Source organism: Thalassophryne amazonica, unplaced genomic scaffold (genome assembly GCF_902500255.1).
Source record: "Thalassophryne amazonica unplaced genomic scaffold, fThaAma1.1, whole genome shotgun sequence".
In the NCBI taxonomy this organism is placed as follows: domain Eukaryota; kingdom Metazoa; phylum Chordata; class Actinopteri; order Batrachoidiformes; family Batrachoididae; genus Thalassophryne; species Thalassophryne amazonica.
Genome location: NW_022986277.1, coordinates 206,205 through 220,620, shown reverse-complemented (window position 1 = coordinate 220,620; position 14,416 = coordinate 206,205). Strand labels below are relative to the sequence as shown.

The 14,416-nt window shown below is 43.5% G+C and overlaps 1 protein-coding gene across 1 annotated transcript in view; it reads right to left on the bottom strand.

Annotated features, from left to right (window-relative positions):
- The window catches only part of LOC117505948 (G-protein coupled receptor family C group 6 member A-like), a 30,570-nt gene extending 16,366 nt beyond the window's left edge, over window positions 1-14,204 (bottom strand). The window contains exon 1 of the mRNA XM_034165484.1: window positions 12,972-14,204. Coding sequence (XP_034021375.1) covers window positions 12,972-13,168 — 197 coding nt within the window. The 5' untranslated portion in view covers window positions 13,169-14,204. The remainder of the gene's footprint in view (window positions 1-12,971) is intronic.
- Between the last annotated feature and the right edge of the window lie 212 nt (window positions 14,205-14,416).

Below are 14,416 nucleotides of genomic sequence, written 5' to 3'. Positions count from 1 at the left end.
ACATGAAAATTAAGTTAAAACATCATTGTGCTTACCACCCACAAAGTGCAGGATTAGTGGAAAGGACAAATGGCACAATAAAAATAAGACTAAGGAAATGTATGGAAGAGACAAAACGAACCTGGATTGAATGTTTGGACCTAGTAAAATTGTATATGAGAATAACACCAACACCATCAGGTTTAACACCATTTGAGATACTTTATGGACGACCATATCGTCTACCAATTTTTGACATGGATACTAAAACAGCAGATGAGGAACAAACATTAGCAGATTTTATGAAAAAGACATTAACACAGAAAGAGATAACTCAAACACATTTACTGCCGAATAATTTTGATCTCCCACAGGATGGCCTTTCAGTAGTCCAGCCAGGAGACTGGGTGTTCACAGAGTGATTAAGAGGAAGAACTGGTCCAGTCCTCGTTGGGACGGTCCATACTAAGTGCTGTTAACAACACCAACTGCAGTAAAGATAGCGGAGAGATCAACGTGGATACATCTAAGTCACCGTAAGATACAGCGTGTGTTGGCTGCCTCCACAGTGTAAGGGGAAGTCTGGCTACAAAGGGAGTCTATTTAATTAGCAATAGATTGTCTCAACGCCAGTGAAGCAGGGAGATCCTTGCACTATTAGGTGAGGTTGGTTAACAACACTGTATCCTAGCAATCATGACTGAACTACAGCAGACCCCGGAGCGGCGTGCTCAGCGCCGCCGCTGCCGGACTGTTGGTAGGGCAGCCGGTTGCGTTGTGATCTTAGTGTGTTTCATGCTCCTCGGATTCCTGGCCTGGTGGTTGACCCAAGAATTGCAGCTCACTGTGGACCGAGCCAGAGAACAACGGAAGCAACGTCAGAAGAGGTTTATTCATAATGTGAATGAGACAGATGGACACCCTCATATATACCATACTAATATGTGGTACAGATATGTTCATTTATTGGCTATGGAATTACATGTTACTAATTGTTATGTTTGTTCGCAAATGCCTATATCATCAACACACCCAGCACTGACAGCTAAAGCGTACCCTGCTAGGGTGACAGAATGTCTTATCATACGGATGCATAATCAAACTGTATTTCGGGGGCAACAGTTCTCAGCAAATCTGACAAGATGTAACACCACTTGCCTCAGTGCAACCACTTATATGATAGGGATTTCAACAGAAGACGTACAAGCGTGCCCAAGTGCTGCTCCATTGACTAGACTGAAGGGAAATGCAAAAATATCATCACATGTTAAATTGTCATCACAACGGCCATTCCCAATTTGCTTTTACGGGACAGGGAATAGAACTGTAGGTAAAATTAGGAAATGTCTGTGTACCCAAACTTATGTTTTATCAAATAATTTAAGCCTAACCAAAACATATTATGTGGATGGTACTTATCTTCATCACATTGGACAGGGATGTAATTATACAGGCTCCTGTCCATGGGGAAACGGATGAATCATGTGCTTATGTTAGTACGTTTTTGCTACCACCTGTAAATGGTACTCCGGTGTATGATGACATCTATTGGCTTTGTGGTTCCAGACTGTACATGAGTCTCCCACCAAATTGGGGTGGTGTGTGTGCACCTACCCAGGTGACCATACATATGTGGTAGTGCCAAGGACCTCCACAGAGAAGAATGGCAGCACCAGACGGAGGAGATCGATATACCCAGATGTGTTACCACATGATCACATGTGGGGCTCGGATGTACCAAAGGACCAAAAATTGTGGTCTGTAGGAGATAAAATAGCACATTCATTGTTCCCCTGGATAGGAGTGGTAAGAAATTCATTAATGATTGAAACTCTGAATTATCGATTGGGTCTGTTCATGAATGTAACTGAGAAAATAGTAGCAGCTCAAAATACTGAAATAGATGCTTTACGTACCATGGTGATGCAAAATCGCATGGTTTTAGACTTGCTTACTGGTTCACAGGGAGGAGTTTGTGTTCTGCTGAACACAACATGCTGTACTTTCATCCCAGACTCCATTCATTCAGTAGATGTGCAGGACGCATTGGAAGAGCTGAATAAACTTCGTGATGCAATGCATAAAGACACCCTAGCCGTGAACCAGTGGAATCCCTGGTCCTGGTTGACTTCAGGACCATGGTGGCAGTTACTATTGAAAATGGTGACACCAGTTATTGTAGTCCTAATTCTGATTGGACTTTGCATGTGTTGTGTGATCCCTTGTATCAAAACAATGGTTGGCAAGTGGAGAAAACTATAATGACTGTGTTGAGAATTATGCTTGAACTGTTGACGTGATGAGTTAACACACTCTTAGCCTATGAAGCTTTAGCTGAAAATGTAAATAAGACAAGTGGTTAAAGTGGACAAATTTTCTATTGAAGTGTGTTTTGGACATGACAAACTTATGTAAATAAACGATAAACAGGGAGGATTATGTCAAGGATTTTATATAGTTCATGCTCTTATTATCATTTATTTTCTTTAGTTTATGCTTATATTATTATTTATTTTCTTATAGTTTATGCTTATTATTTTTCCTCTTTGTGAGAAGAGGAGGTTTTAGAAAGAAAGACTTGTTGTCTGCATTCTTCATGATTGAGCAAACTATTTTTCATTTTGCCTTATCCTGCTTTGACGAGCCACAAGGCTCATGTTGCAGGAATGGAAGGTTTCAGCCGTTACCTTGCTTTGCTATCACCCTCTTGCAAACATGACTCATGTGTAACCTCTCCCGACTGTCCTTGTTTGTTTTTTCTCATGTTGATGAACTAAATAAAAGGCTGGGTCACAGGAGGGGATTGTAGGAGAGCTTTGCTTGTTCTCCTCCTCTGCGCAGAGCAAAAAATATATATATATATTTGTCTCTCTCTGACTGGTTTCTTTTCAGTGTTTGTGCCTCTCATTTCTTTAAAAACAGGGTGCAAACCCAACACAGACCGAAGTTGAACATGAGGTTTATGAATTAGTGAGTTTTTTGGCATGTTAAATTGTTCATCAGTGTGATGATCTGTTGGAAGAAACTGTTCCTGTGTCTGGTTGTTCTAATGTACAGAGCTCTGTAACGACGACCAGAAGGGAGGAGTTCAAACAGTGTGTGTCCAGGGTGTGAGAGGTCTGCAGAGATGTTACTAGCTCGCTTCCTAGTCCTGGATCAGTATAAGTCCTGGATGGAGTGCAGGCTGGCTCCAATGATTTTTTTTTCTGCAGACCTCACAGTTTGAGCCTTTCATGTTTGGAGGCAGAGGGAAACCTGTGTCTTTTTTCTGTCCACTTCAGATGTTGGGAGTTGGTGGAGCCCAGGAACCAGAAAGTGTCCATGTGATGGTGGGTTCTTCCTGAAGTCTACAATCATGGTCGATTGAGCAGGTTCAGCTCCAGGTTGTTCTGACCACACCAAAGGACCAACTGTTCCACCTCCTGTCTGTATGTGGCCTCATTACCATCCTGGATGAGTCCAGTGATGGTGGTGTCATCTACAAACTTCAGGAGTTTAACAGAGGGGTTCCCTGAGGTGCAGTTGTTTGTATAGAGGAAGAAGAGCAGTGGGGAGAGCACACACCCCTGAGGGGCACCAGTGCTGATTGTCCGTGTGCTGGATGTGATGCTCCTCAGCCTCACCTGCTGTGTCTTGTCCATCAGGAGGTTGTAGATCCATTGACAGGTGGGAGCTGGCACAGAGGGGTTGGAGAGTTTTTTGTGGAGAATGACAGGGATGATGGTGTTGAACACCAAGCTGGAATCCACAAACAGCATCCTCACATACGTCTCTGCCGACTGCAGGTGCTACAGGATGTAATGCAGTCCCATGTTGGCTGCATCCTTAACTGACCTGTGATGTCAGGTGGCTCAACACCACCCTTCAAAAGACTTCATGATTACAGATGTCAGGGCAACAGGCCTGAAGTCATTTAGTCCTGTTATGGAGGGTTTCTTTGGGACTGGGAAAATAGTGGAGCATTTGAAGCAGCAGAGACCACGCAAAGCTCCAGAGATCTGTTGAAAATCTGGGTGAAGATGGGGGCCAGCTGATCAGCACATGCTGTCAGACATACGGGGGAGACACCGTTAGGTCCTGGAGCCTTTCTTACTTTTCTTTTTGATAAGTCTTTAGTACAGGGGTCTTTTGTGTTTTTCTTTTTTACCTCCGCCAAGGAGGTTATGTTTTCGGTCGCATTTGTTTGTTTGTCTGTCTGTCTGTCAGCAGGATAACTCAAAAGGTTTTGAACGGATTTTAATGATTTTTGTGGAGTGATTGGAAATGACAAGAGGAACAAGTGATTAAATTTTAGTGGTGATCCGGATCACGAGCCGGATCCAGGAATTTTTTAAAGGATTCTTCACCATTGCGTGATGGAGGGAATTTTGACATTCTAGTTTCTAACTCCACAAAAACAAGGCAGAAAGGCTTGAAAAAAATTAGGGTGTAACATAGTCAAATTTTCTATCAAACAACAAAGTTTGGTGATGATCGGATCCGGATTCCGGATCTGGTGATCCAGAATATGCAAAAAATATAGGGAAAATAGAAAATGTGTCAGTGTGAGGTGACAAATGAAGCTAGTGATGCACAACTAACACCAACTTGTAGCTGAATCTGTACTGATTCAGTAAGGTGTCATCAGATTTGATGTAGCTTCAAATGTTATGGAGCTAGATCCAGAAGAAAACCGCCATTACCGAAAAATCGTTTTTATTCAATAACTTTTGAACTAATAAAGACATAAAAGTGATTCCAAGTTCTAGTGGAATGTTTTCATGGTCAAGGTGTCAAATATAAAGGAAAGAAAAGTGTATGTATCATAGTTTAGGTTGTAACACTGAACTGTTGAATAGATCACTGTGCCAAGGAGGGAATCTCTTTAGGGTCAGTGACCCTATGGCCTTGTTTAGAGAAGTGTTTCATAAATGTTAAAAAATTCATATATTTGCAGTTTAGTTGAATAATAAATTGAATTTTGTCTCATGTGTTTTTGTCTATAAGCACATGCAATATCAATATCAGTGCTCAGATGACAGTAGCTCTGGGAAAGGTGCAAGTTGCAATAAACTGTGATGCCAAGCGCTAAGGATACATGCTATCCAGTCACAGCAGATGAAACTTTTTTTTACTACTGAGCAAACATCGTTAGACTTTTTTAGGTTCAATGATTCCACGGCGTGTAGATGTTATGGCGTCAGTGACCCCATGGCCTTGGCAGAAGTTTGCACTCTCTGCGTGCTTCTAGTTTTTTTTTTTTTTTTTTTTTTTTTTAGATTATTGCTCCCTGTGGCTTTAGCAGGTCTCTTTAAATCCAGTTTACTTTATCGCAGTGTTTGTCACTCTGCAAAGGGGTCCATCACCTTAGTGTCCCTAGTGTCTCTGATTCTTGATAGATTTGTGTAGGTCTGTATAATATTCTCAGGTAAAGTGAGGGTTATTTGTTTGTTACATATGTCACAGAGGTGTTAAACGAGCTGTGATCAGGAGAGCATCTGTGAAAACAGAATTGTAGAACTTTGGAGATGTTATGTAAAATGTGATTTTTGCACAATATGACCCCTTAGTAATTATGTTGTTGACACCAAGACCATTTCATTTTTAAATCTGTCCATTGAACATTAAAATCTGAATGAAAAGCATCATGAAACAAACATTAAGTGAGTGATCTGTCAGCTTGTCAGAGCTCAGGTGGTAAATGAACAAACGCTCACATTTGAGCTAAAACAATGACAGCTATTAAAGCAAGTTAGCATTGGTGTGAAAAGTATTTAATGTCTACTTTCCTCCATGTCTCATTCAGCAGGAGGAAACATTAATAAGACTGGTTTAACCACGTAAACTAACCTGTGCGATGTGGCTGCGTTAATCGCCTGATTTTCTTACTGCTATTACAAAAAGGTCCCCTTAGAACTGCCACCTCATCATGGTGGGTGAGTTTGCATACCCGGATGATCCTAGGAGCTATGTTGTCAGGGGCTTTGTGCCCCTGGTAGGGTCTCCTAAGGCAAACAAGTCCTAGGTGACGGGTCAGACTAAGGGCAGTTCAGAAGCTCCCATGACCAGTACGAAATCAAGGACCAAGATGTCACCCGGTATGGCGGAGCCGGGGCCCCACCCTGGAGCCAGGCCTGGGGTTGGGGCTCACGCACAAGGGCCTGGTGGTCGGGCTCAGCCCAAAAGAGTGACGTGGGCCCGCCCTCCTGTGGGTTCACCACCTGCAGAGGGAGCCATGGGGGTCAGATGCAGAGAGGATTGGGTGGCAGTTGAGGGCGGGTGGCCCGATGGCCCAGTCCACGCTCACAGCCCCTGGCTGTTGGGATGTGGGTGGAACGTCACCTCAGTGGGGGGAAGGAGCCTGAGCTTGTGCGGGAGGTTGAGAGATACCAACTAGGGATAGTCGGACTCACCTCCATGCACAGCTTGGGCTCTGGTACCCAACTCCTGGAGAGGGGCTGAACGCTCCACTTTTGCCCACAGGAAGAGGCAGAGAGCTGGGGTAGCATTGCTTATTACTCCCCAGCTCAGTCACCATGTGTTGGAGTTCACCCCGGTGAATGAGAGGGTCGTGTTCCTGCGCCTTTGTGTCGGGGACAGGTCTCTCACTGTTCTCTCGGCCTACGGGCCGAGCGGCAGTGCAGACTACTTGACCTTCTTGGAGTCCCTGGGAGGGGTACTAGATAGTGCGCTGACTGGAGACTCCATTGTTCTCCTGGGGGTTTCCGATCACCACCTGGTGGTGAGTTGGATCCTCTGGGAGGGGAGGAAGCCGGTCAGACCTGGCAGGCCCAAATGTATCATGAGGGTCTGCTGGGAACGACTGGCGGAACCCTGTGTCAGCGATGTCTTCAACTCCCACCTCCGGGAGAGCTTCTCCCAGATCCCGGGGGAGGCTGGAGACATGGAGTCCGAGTGGACCATGTTCACCAGGTCTCTGGTGCCTGTCGTGGCGGCAATCCCCAAACCCGGTGGTGGATGCCAGAAGTAAGGGATGCCGAACCTGAAGAAGGAGTCCTACTTGTCTTTGTTGGTAAGTGGGACCCTCTGGAGGCAGCTGACAGGTACCGGCAGACCAATTGTGCCTGTGCGGTCGCAGAGGCAAAAACTCAGGTCTGGGAGGAGTTCAGGGAGGCCATGGAGGAGGACTATGTTCTGCCTTGAAGAAATTCTGGCAAACTGTCCAACGCCTCAGGGGGCAGAAGCAGCTCTCCACCAGCACTGTCTACGGTGCAGGTGGGGAGCTGTTCACCCTGACTGGGGATGTTGTCGGGCGGTGGAATACTTCAAGCATCTCCTCAGTCCCATCATCAAGTCTTCTGAAGGGGAAGCAGAGACTGGGGACTCAGAGGCGGACTCATCCATTACCCAGGCCGAAGTCACCAACGTGGTCAGAAAGCTCCTTGGTGGCAAGTCTCCTGGGGTGGATGAAATCCATCCTGAGAACCTTAAGTCTCTGGATATTGTGGGATTGTCTTGGTTGACATGCTTCTGCAACGTCGCGTGGCGGTCGGGGACAGTGTCTCTGGATTGGCAGACCAGGGTGGTGGTCCCTTTGTTTAAGAAGGGGGACCGGAGGGTGTGTTCCAACTATAGGGGGATCACACTCCTCAGCCTCCCCGGTAAAGTCTATTCCAGAGTACTGGAGAGGAGAATTCGACCGATAGACAAACCTCGGATTCAGAATTCAGTGTGGTTTTCATCCTGGTCACGGCACACTGGACCAGATCTACACCCTCCATTGGGTGCTCGAGGGTTCATGGGAGTTCACCCAACCAGTCCACATGTGCTTTGTGGATCCGGAGAAGGCGTTCAACCATGTCCCTCGGGGCACCCTGTGGGGGGTGTTCCGGGAGTACGGGGTCCAGGGCCCTTTGCTAAGGACCTTGCTTAGGAAAGGCCCTCACCCCAGGAGACTTGCCACCTTCCTGTGACCCCCCCCACACTCCCCCACCCCTTTGCACACCCAGAAAATGTAGAGATTGCATTGAAAGCTCAGGTTTGTGAAAAATATTGATTTTACATGAGAATCTGGAAGAGATGTGGTGGAGCTAATTTCAACGTGATTGAAAATACAACAGAATGGATGGGACCTGTACGACTGCAGCAGGAGCTTGGTTCGCATTGCCGGTAGTAATTCAAACCTGTTTCCAGTGCACGTTGGCCTCCGCCAGGGCTGCCCTTTGTTCTGTTCATTACCTTTATGGACAGAATTTCTAGGCGCAGCCAGGGTGTAGAGGGGGTCCGGTTTGGGAACCACAGAATCTCATCTCTGCTGTTTGCAGACGATGTGGTTCTGTTGGCTTCATCAAATCAGGACCTTCAGCGTGCACTGGGGCGGTTTGCAGCCGAGTGTGAAGCGTCCGTGATGAAAATCAGCACCTCCAAATCCGAGGCCATGGTTTTCGACCGGAAAAAGGTGTTTTGCCCTCTTCAGGTCGGTGGCGTGTCCTTGCCTCAAGTGGAGGAGTTTAAGTATCTCGGGGTCTTGTTCACGAGCGAGGGACGGATGGAGCATGAGATCGACAGACGGATCAGTGCAGCATCTGCAGTGATGTGGTCGCTATATCGGACCGTCGTGGTGAAGAGAGAGCTGAGTAGGGGAGCAAAGCTCTCGATTTACCGATCAATCTACATTCCAACCCTCACCTATGGTCATGAGATTTGGCTCATGACTGAAAGAATGAGATCGCGAGTACAAGCGGCCAAGATGAGTTTCCTCCGCAGGGTGGCTGGGTGCTCCCTTAGAGATAGGGTGAGGAGCTCGGTCATTCAGGAGGACCTCGGAGTCAAGCCGCTGCTCCTCCACATTGAAAGGAGCCAGCTGAGGTGGCTCGGGCATCTTTTCCAGATGCCTCGCTGGACAGGTGTTCCGGGCACGTCCCATTGGGAGGAAGCCCCAGGGAAGACCCAAGACATGCTAGAGGGACTACATCTCTCGGCTGGCTTGGGAACACCTCGGGGTTCCCCTGGAGGAGCTGGGGGGGATGTGTGTGGATCGGGAGGTCTGGGCGACTTTGCTTGAGCTGCTGCCTCCACGACCCAACTCCGGATAAAGCGGAAGAAAATGTATGGATGGATATTAGAAAAAAAATTAAATCCTTCTGATCCGTGCAAAAAAAGTGTCCAAAGGCACAGACATCTAACCCAGTTACTGCTCTCGAAAACACTTTATCTACAGACCAAGTCAGTGAAATTTAAACAAAACAGAGCAAAGTACGATTAATCACAATTTTTAAAAATGAATGCATCATAGGTGCTGTAGTGAATGTAAATTAACATTATTTTGTCAGCCATAATAACACAAAATAAATGATGATAATAACAAATGACTTGGTAACAGTAAGAAACGTCCAGCAGAGTGAAACTCCTGTGACCCCTCCCCACTCCTCCACCCCTTTGCACACCCAGAAAATGTAGAGATTGCATTGAAAGCTCAGGTTTGTGAAAAATATTGATTTTACATGAGAATCTGGAAGAGATGTGGTGCAGCTAATTTTAACGTGACTGAAAATACAACAGAATGGATGGGACCTGACTGGACAATGACATTCAGAGGCAGATCAGACAGTCTGGAACACTGATAGCCACAGTAACAGGGGTAGACTCAGACAGAAAAAAAATCCCTCCTTTTCCCATCTGGCAGGGCATTGCCCAAATCGCCCTTATCAACAATCTGCCCCTAACCCACGCCCACAGATAGGGTTGGGTATCGAGAAACGGTTCTTTTCAGGTATCGTTAAGAAATGATTCGATCCACCGACATCAATAGCCTTTTTGCTTAACGGTTCCCTTATCGGTCCTTCAGAGCAGCCGTTGTTTTTGGGGGTGTTTGTCGGGAAAATGATCATGTCTCTACGTTGATTACAGAACCCATGCAGGGTCTGTAATCAGCTGTTTCTGCAGTGCGGCTCTTCTCCTGTGAACATCTAGTGACTCTTACACCTTCACTTCATCCCTGTTTTATTTAAGTTTAATGACAATTGGTTTCGGTCAAACCATATTTTCACTTTGTTAATTTATTCAGTGATTTCCTCCAGAACTATCTGACAAGCTAGAAAACTGCTGCATCCTAGTAAGAGCAGAATACTACTGGAATGAATTTGAATAAGGAAAGTTTTTTTTTCTCACTAAATGGATGCTGCACTCACTGCAGTTTATTGTCTGGAATAGTCCCAGATTACATTTCAGAGCTTCTGGAATTGAAACATTTTCGTGTGGGTGGTGTTGGGGGCTAATTTTGGGTTTCGGCTTTTTTTTGTTGATTTTCACCACTTTCATCCCAAAATTAGTCACTCATGAGTCACTTTTGTGCAGATTAAAGTCACTAACTGGGACTCCTGTCTTGTGAGAAAGAAACGAGAATCGTCCTTCGTTCTGTTCACACAGCAACAAACGCTGCGCGGCTCTCTGCTGAGTCAAGTTACAACAATAGAGTCCAGTCAGAATTAATAAATTCAAAGCAAAACACAGTTTAATTCAAATGAAACCTCTTTCCAAACATTGTAATAAAAACAAACTGCAATTGATCAAAAGGTTTTTTCCTCCCAAAATGAGACGTCCTGCGCTGACATGCAGCAGCCGACTCAGCTCAGAGGTACAGAGAGACATTCATGCCAGAACGTCTGAAAGGAAATGCTTTTGACAAAAACTACAGATTTTATTTACTTTTATTTACGTCTAGAGATCAAGGATCCAGTGACAAATTTCATATTTATTTACTTTGACTCAATAAAAAGTTGTTGACATAGAAAACCTGTAAAGCCTACTTTTAGTACACAGAAAATTCACAAGAGGTATCGATAAAGGAATCAATAAGGAATCTGAACAATAAGCAGAATTGATAAGCAGAATCGATAATGGCATCGATATCGCTAAAATCTTATCAATACTCATCCCTACCCACAGACATTCACTTTTTACAGTTGTGCTCAAACGTTTTCATACCCTGGCAGAATTTTTGATTTTTTTTTTTTTGGCCATTTTTCAGAGAATATGAATAACACTAAAACTTTTCTTTCACTCATGGTTAGTGGTTGCGTGAAGTCATTTATTGTCAAACAACTGTTTACTCTTTTTAAATCATAATGACAACAGAAACTAACCAAATGACCCTGATGAAAAGTTTACATACCCCAGTGATTTTGGCCTGATAACATGCACACAAGTTGACACAAACAGGTTTGAAGCGCTACAAATGGTTACCATCCTCACATGTGATCCATTTACCATCCTCACATGTGATCCATTTTCTTGTAATCTTGTGTGTGTGTGTGTGTGTGTGTGTGTGTGTGTGTGTGTGTGTGTGTGTGTGTGTGTGTGTGTGTGTGTGTGTGTGTGTGTGTGTGTGTGTGTGTGTGTGTGTAAAAGGTCAGTGAGTTTCTGCACTCCTGACAGACCCTTGCATCTTTCATCCAGTGCTGCACTGACATTTCTGGTTTCTGAGTCATAGATTACAGGAACACAATTGAAACTGTCCATCAGTAACTTCACTTCTGTCTGTGAGGACTAAGCCTGTTTTGAAAATGTGACAGGCAGATTCTTTTTGATGAAAAGAAGCTTCTCTGTGTTATCAGCTGTCAGCTTTTTCACACTTCTTGTTGTGGTTACCATAATTTCCGTACTATTGAGTGTGCCTGAATATAAGCAGTACCTACAACAAAAAAAATTGTACACACATAGGCATCACTTGTCTGTAAGATGTCCACGTTGTAACATGAGATATTTACAGTACACAGAAAGATGTTACACAGAATTTTTTTAACCATTTACGTACTGGTAACATACACAAATACGTAGTACTGTACATGCTGGTTTTTCCCAAATGGAGAACATGTAAATATTGAGGAGCAATTGGCATCGAACGCACACACGTGCGCCAAACAGCACAGAGAACAAATTTGGAGTGATGAGACCAAAATTGAAGTTTTTTGTCTTCATGTTACATTTGATTCATGTTACATTTGAGCCTATGATGAAAGGTACACCCTTCCTACTATGAAGCACGGAGGTGGATCACTGATGTTTTGGGGATGTGTGAGCAACAAAGGCACAGGAAACTTGATCAGAATTGATGACAGTATGAATGCAGCATGTTTTCAGAAAATACTGGAGGAAAATTTGCACTCATCAGCCTGGAAGCCACGCATGGGACATACTTGGATATTCCAACATGACAATGAGTCAAAACACAAGGCCAAGTCAACCTGTCATTGGCTACAGCAGAATAAAGTGCCCAGCTCAGTATCCTCACCTCAATATCATTGAGCAACTCTGGGGAGATCTCAAACATGCAGTGTGTGCAAGACAGTCCAGGAATTTACAGGAACTGGAGGCTTTTTGCCAAGAAGAATGGGCAGCTTCACCATCAGAGAAAATAAACAGCCTCATCCATAACTACCACAAAAGACTCCAAACTGTCATTGATGTTAAAGGAGACAATACACTGTATTAAGACCTGGAGTATGCAAACTTTTGATCAAGGTCATTTGGGTAGTTTCTGTTGTCATTATGATTTAAAAAGTGTAAACACAGTTGTGTTTCCACTTGTGGCACAGTATTGTGCCACACCCACGTGTTTGCAATTATATGCATGGATATATGCATGCACAAAGTGATGCGTAAAATGTCACTAACAGTGCCTGCGTTAGCGTCAGAGGACTTTGAAAATGGTGCAATCAGATGTGAGCATGTGTTCAGGGAACGTGAGGATTAACCACTAACCACCCAACCACCAACCATGAGTGGAAAAAAAAGTTTTGTGTTGTCATTCATATTCTCTGAAAACTGGCCAAAAAAAAAAATCAAAAATTCTGCCAGGGTATGTAAACGCTTGAGCACAAATGTATAGCTATATCTTATTTAGATTGAGTAGTGGAGATTTGTTTTCACTGTGATATTAAATTGCACAATGTTAAAAAAAAATATGATACAACAAATCATGATTTTTTTTATTTAATATATTTTTAATCATTAAAAAACACATTTAAAAAGATCATGTGGTTTGAACTCACCTGACACATGGCCAGACATGGGGTTCAAACATCATGCTTTTTTCCACAGCTTGATGAACAGGAAAGATCCCTCCGATGATGACATGTCCAGGAGCAGATGCACCTGCCGACCTTGGATTTGTTTCCTGAGAATGTCCTATTTCTATTAACAAAAAGAAAACGGTGATGTGGAACAAAATCAAGCAAACATCAGCCATCTTCTGAACTAATAATTTTCTTAGTGGTCTGGTGCAGCTCTTCAGTGACTATGACAATGTGCTGTAAAAACATCTTAAGATGACAAAGATTCCCTGTTTCCTCCTTGGTACATTGGGCCCGAAGGTGTGCCCAGTTTTTCCTGTCAGACGGCAGGTGAGTCACTTATATGGAAGGAATGTGCAGTTTGTCACTTTCTGCAGAAGACAAAAACAAATAATAAAGGCTTGTAGAAGAAACAGGTGATTGTTTTAGTGCCATGACCCCACAGAACAAGATCGAATTTCCTTTTGTGCACAGTGTAAATCATGTTTTTTTGTTGTTGTTGGGTTTTTTTTTCAGTCATGGCTTATTTGACTGGTTTATTTGGTCTGTATTTTTATTATTATTATTGTTGTTTTCCTTGCTTATGCTTCATTCTTGAGGACATTCACTGATTAAATGTGCCACTCTTTTGTTGTATAAAGACAGGTGATGTCTTCCCAAACTTGCCACCATGCAAGAGTCCAACCAGAATGATTTATTAATATATATTACAGATTCTCATTGTTACCACTGCCAACAAAGTTGGAGGTTATGTTTTCACCCTTGTTTGTTTGTGAAACACCTGGAGCCACAATTTTTCATATATCACTATGAATTTTTTACTGAAGATTCATATTGTGATAGGCAAGAACTAATTCAATTTTCAAGGTCAAAGTCAGAAAAAAAAACTGAAATTTGGAAAAATCCCTATCTTTGACATTGAATAAATGTATAAACTGTGTCAAAAAAGTTCACATTTCTTTCATATTTGAGACCACCGAAGTATTGACATTATGTGAAAAAAACACTGAGGTCTGATATTTTCTTGTACAGACCCAGTAAGTGAGGTTAATAATTTGTTTATTTTATAAAGACACCAATGTCTGGTATTGCCTGAATATAAAAGCTGCTGATGGTTTTGGGCTCGTAGTCACACCCGTTCACTTTCTTCACCTCCATGAAGAACTTGGTAACAGATGGTCAAAGTCGTTAGCTGGTAAGGTTTCAATCTGTATGTTTTTTCTGATGCTGTTTAGACATTTATGGAATACGTTCATGTCTGACTTCGTTTTTCTAATTGTGTTTTTAGCGTTCTGGTTTGTAACAAAGTTTTCAATCTGTCTTTGACTGACAGAAACTGTGTTTTCATCTTCCGCTTCGAGCTTGTTTGCTGTTAACCCGTTCTGCCCCACTGGCAACAATTGTTGCCGAATTGTATCACTGTC